Raw genomic sequence first — 4691 nt, 5'->3', positions numbered from 1 at the left:
ATGTGCCTTTTGTGTTAGTCCATCGATGTTTGGAAGGGACATGATTGAACCCCATCGTTCTGCCATTAGCTGGAGTGTAACTGTCTTTAAAAGCCCTTTTGCTGGTCTTTTGTTCGGTGCGGCTGGAATTGTCCATGCCGCCACTCCCCCCTCCAGGGGAGAATCAGGAGGGGCCCAGAGCAGGTTTGCATTTCAAGGGGGACAGAAACAATCCTGCAGACTCTCTGGAGCCAGGGGCTGCAGACATTTGCCAGACGTGTGAACTCTACTCCTAACTGACAGCTGTTATCTCTTTTCTCTCCGTACTTTGATGTGGATTCACACTTGCAAACGAGCCCGCGGGGGAGGGCCCCCCTATAAATAAATGGAGCCCCCCCCACCCACCCGCTTGCCCTCCCCTCCAGCCGAGCAGCGCTAGCTAGGCCGAGGGAGCTGCAGGCAGCTCCTTCCTGAGCCCAGCTCCTTCAGCCGCCGCTCGCCATGGGCGAGGCCGCCTGCTTCGTGGGCTCCCCGGCCCAGCCTGACAGCGAGGAGCAAAGGCCAGCGGGCAGACCTCACATCTGCTGCGTGCCTCCTCCGCGGGCCCCCACCTCCTTCAGCAGGAGTCCCCGCCTGGCCAAAGTAAAGCCCAAAGGGGGAGCCTCGGCCGGGGGCCAGCTCCAGCCCAGGAGCTCGTGCCGAGAGGAGCTGGAAGACACCAAGCCCCAGGAATTGCCCAATGGCCGAGCAAGTCCCGGTAAGTCCGAGGCAAGCTCAGGGGGAGGTGGTGGCTGGTGCTGGAGGGGGATCTAGGGTCCTGATCCGGCCGAGAGGAAGAGCCTCCAGCTGGTCCGGGGTGGAAGGGCAGTTGCCCAGCTGCCCTGGCTGGGGGAAGAGGGGAGTAGCTCGCAAGCCAAGGGGCCCGATCAGGCTGCTTTGCCCCCGCTGGGCACCGGAGCCCTAACCTACTCTCCGCCTTCGCAGCTCCCGAGGGCGGCTGGGTGAGCGCGGACGAGTCCTCCGGGTACGAGAGCGAAAGTGCCGCCTCCTGCATCCCCTCGCCGCCGGGGAAGGACGAGCCCCAGCAGCGCAGGGCGCGAACCGCCTTCACCCCGGAGCAGGTCGGCAAGCTGGAGAAAACCTTCAAGCGGCAGAAGTACGTGGGGGCAGCGGAGAGGAAGAAGCTGGCGGCCGCTCTTCAGCTGTCCGAGATTCAGGTCAGTGCCCAACCCCAGTCGCCGCGGCACAGAGACAGCCGGTTAGAGCCACAAGCGCCGGGCTGGGGAGCTTTGGGCCGCTCGCTGCTCTTGGTCCCGCTGCAGGGGCGTGTTCAGAGACGCTGAGCCCCTCCAGCTGCCCCTTGGCTTCAGTCAGGTCCCGCGGTGCCTCAGTTTCCCCACCTCACTTGAGCAGAGAGAGCACTCACTGATTCATACTTGTCCAGGCTCTCCATATGTAAAACCGCGCGGGTGCTTAGCATAAAGATAACTGGTTATGATTTCTTGTTGATGTGGACTGGTATTCAAATTGTTACGGCCTTGTTTACAGACAGGGCCTATAAACGCAGGGCACGGCATGTTGTCCATTAAAGAAAGTGCAGGATTTACTAGAAGCCTAATTCCACGTTTTCATGCGTCCGAAGAGTATCTTTAAATTTTCTTAAACATTTGTACTTAATCTTTTTTTAAAACTTAGAAATACAACCGGGATCTGATGTTGATAAATATTCTTTTATTTGATATTCACTTGGACAGAAAACATAGTTACTAAATAAGGCTCCGATCCTGCAAGCACTTGCTTATGCACTGTTTAACAGCTTGAGTAGAATCAGTCAAGGGCTGTTCACAATTAATGGATTTTAAGATTTGGGTGCCTAATATGCTCCCACTGGGGTCAGTGATTTCCCATTGACTGAAATGGAAGCTGGATGAAGCCCCTGATTAGTTCTTTGCAGTAGCTATCTCTGGCAATTGCACACAGTAAATAATAAATTATGAGATTACACAATATGGAAATTTTTCTGCTGATCAGATCAATGCTTTAATTCAAGTTATTTTATACTGTGAGTTCAGTCACAGATGCTCTGAATACATGATAGTTTATAAATTATTCTGTTAGGACCCTGATTTCTTTAACATTTCTTTTTTTCCTCCCCCCCCCAGGTCAAAACCTGGTTCCAGAACCGCAGGATGAAATTTAAGAGGCAAATACAAGACCACCATAATAGCCTCATATCTTCAGATCCCTTCTATGGCTATAAGCAAGGGACCCCACCTAATATGTTACAGGATTATTCCCACTATCCTAGTCCACAACAACAAAGACTGCTGCCTTTTGCTCCTAATTCTGCTTTACAGTTCAACTCTTCCTTTCAAATATATGACTCCCAAAACCCATCATACACCCTTAGGGCACATGATTTCCCTTTTTTCCACCAACATTTTCTACCACAATGCTCTGTCCATCCAGTTATACAGAACAAAATGGACAACAAGCAATTTAATCCTCTTCAAACATTATAACCAAAGCAAAGTGGAAGATATGAGAAAGGTATAATATAATACACTATATATGGTTCACTTGTACATAAAATGTCTGTAGAAGTGTATGTTTTTAATATAAAGTTTAAATATATTCATTCCTAAATTAAGTATAATTGTATTTAATTGAGATTGAATGCTGTTAGTGTCACTCCAGTCCTAATGCTTGGGTTTATACCCATCCTATGTAATTTGAAGGTTACTGATCTGAAGGATTCTGATGGACTAGGCTATCTTCCTTTAGTGTGTGGATGCTTAAAAGGATCTTTTGCTATAAATTCCATATTGACAATTAATCTGTCCACAGGAGGCGAATTCCACTGGAACTACTGCTAGCACTGGTGAGAACCCTAATGTAGATGTGCTGAAAGCAAATTGTGTGCAGGATTAGCCACACAGCCTTACCTACACTAGGATTCACACCAAGTAGGCAAGGCTATGAGATAAAATTCATTGTTTTAGAGAGGCAAAACCAACCGCTGGAGTCCCATACTTGAAAATATTATGCAAACATTTAGCCTATAGCAAAAATCTTATCAACTGTGAAGAAACTATCAATCTGGAGGCTTTGTTATAGTAATGTTGTGCATCTAATAGTTTTTTCTGTGCATATGCAACCCAGAAACCAGATACAATTAGGTTTCAGGTTTGCTAATTGTTGGTAGTAACACTCTGCTTATAGTCAGAAAGCTGGCAATGAATCAATGGCTTCTGATGAGATTATACACCTAGAAATACCATTTCAGTGTTCTATATTGTATAACAAGAACACCCAGTTAGGATTATGTGGCACATTGGAACTAAAAGTTTACAGATTGTCTTGTCATCCTTTCCTGCTCCTGAGTTGGCAGTTATGCAATTTGTGACTTTGACCAAGTCCACTTTTCCTATTCTCATCCAAGTGTTAACTGGCCTGTTTTTACAGCCAGTGAAAATTAAAACTTTTACGCTACTTAAAGGAGTACAATGTACAGTCTTGTGACCTCAGTAGTGCATAATGTTTCTATAATAGGATTCTGTGTAAATTATTGGGGGGTGTGGGGCGTTATGTACAGGAGGGAGCAAAGTGGCAGTCAGTGAATTGTTTTGTGAGCATAAATTACTGCTTTACACTTCCATTGCATCTTCCATCCAAGAACCTCAAAATGTTTTACAAAGGTAGAACATAGAATAGTTGCACTGATTTATATTGATTTAACTCCATTGGTAATTTACTGAATCAAACTTACATTGCTATAAACTTCAAAATGAGTGCGCATGCACAGGCTTTATCAGTTTAAATCCATTACAAAACTTACAGTGGAAATGGTACAACTTTTGTGTGCAGACAAGCTCGTGAAATAGGTATTACTATTTCTACTATGGGGAAAACTGAGGTATAGATGCTGGGATTTGCTTCCAACTGACTTCAGTGGAAATTGCTGGGTATTTAGGCTAATTTTCAAGAGTGCTATTTAGGAAGGTAACATTCTTGAAAAACTTTGCCTTAAAGTATGAATGAAATCCCTCTTTAAATGGTATTTAAATTACAAATTTGGCACAAGGACTTGACAGAGGACTATTGAATGCTCCATGTAACTTTTTAGTAAAGCAATCTTTTTTTGCAGAAGAAACACTTAAAAATTGCTCCCCTTTAAAAATGTTGCTCTTGATATCTTCACTTTTTTTAGTTCCTTTAATAGCTGTACTCATTTCCTCCCTCCTCCTGAAATAACATTCTGGACTGACTAATCTTGGTTGTATGGAGGAAACTGGAGACAAGAGCCCCCTGCTTCTGTGCTAAGGCATCAGTAGAGCCACAATGAGTATGTCTTTGCCTCTAGCATGAAATAGTTTGAAATATTACAGGTCTGAGGAGATTAGTCTAATTCTGGCTGTTGGGCTTGATGTGGAGGTGGCTGGGTTGTGTTTAGTGACCTGTAATAGACAGGAGGGCAATCTGGTGGTCCCTCCAGCCCTTAAACTCTGTGACTACAATGAGAAAAGGGTGTAGCACAACTGGAAAGCCTTGTTAAGGTACAGGCTACAATCATTGAAACTGCATTGGTTAGGCATGTTAGACTCTCCTCCTGCCTCCATGCTTTACTGCAGCTAGTTAACATGGCTTTAGATGTTCGATCTTCATAGGGCTTTTCAATTGTTTGAACTAACCTTGGTTAGAAAACTGGCCCT

General features: G+C 45.6%; 1 protein-coding gene across 1 annotated transcript; it reads left to right on the top strand.

The window, feature by feature from the left end:
- The first annotated feature begins 480 nt into the window (after positions 1-480).
- On the top strand, positions 481-2501 carry LOC140915358 (homeobox protein vent1). The gene is made up of 3 exons (XM_073354946.1): positions 481-736; positions 964-1196; positions 2142-2501. Exons 1-3 carry the CDS (start codon positions 481-483, stop codon positions 2499-2501), a joined length of 849 nt encoding a protein of 282 aa, XP_073211047.1.
- The last annotated feature ends 2190 nt before the right edge of the window (positions 2502-4691 follow it).

The sequence above is a fragment of the Lepidochelys kempii genome, chromosome 7 (genome assembly GCF_965140285.1).
Source record: "Lepidochelys kempii isolate rLepKem1 chromosome 7, rLepKem1.hap1, whole genome shotgun sequence".
In the NCBI taxonomy this organism is placed as follows: domain Eukaryota; kingdom Metazoa; phylum Chordata; order Testudines; family Cheloniidae; genus Lepidochelys; species Lepidochelys kempii.
Note: the sequence above shows the minus strand (reverse complement) of the source record. Positions and strands in the feature narration are given on the sequence as shown.

Excerpts from the sequence above, each read along its gene's own strand:
- LOC140915358 (XM_073354946.1), top strand. The coding sequence starts at position 481 with ATGGGCGAGGCCGCCTGCTTCGTGGGCTCCCCGGCCCAGCCTGACAGC. Across the intron at positions 737-963 it reads CAATGGCCGAGCAAGTCCCG|CTCCCGAGGGCGGCTGGGTG; the intron begins GTAAGTCCGAGG and ends CCGCCTTCGCAG. Across the intron at positions 1,197-2,141 it reads TTCAGCTGTCCGAGATTCAG|GTCAAAACCTGGTTCCAGAA; the intron begins GTCAGTGCCCAA and ends TCCCCCCCCCAG.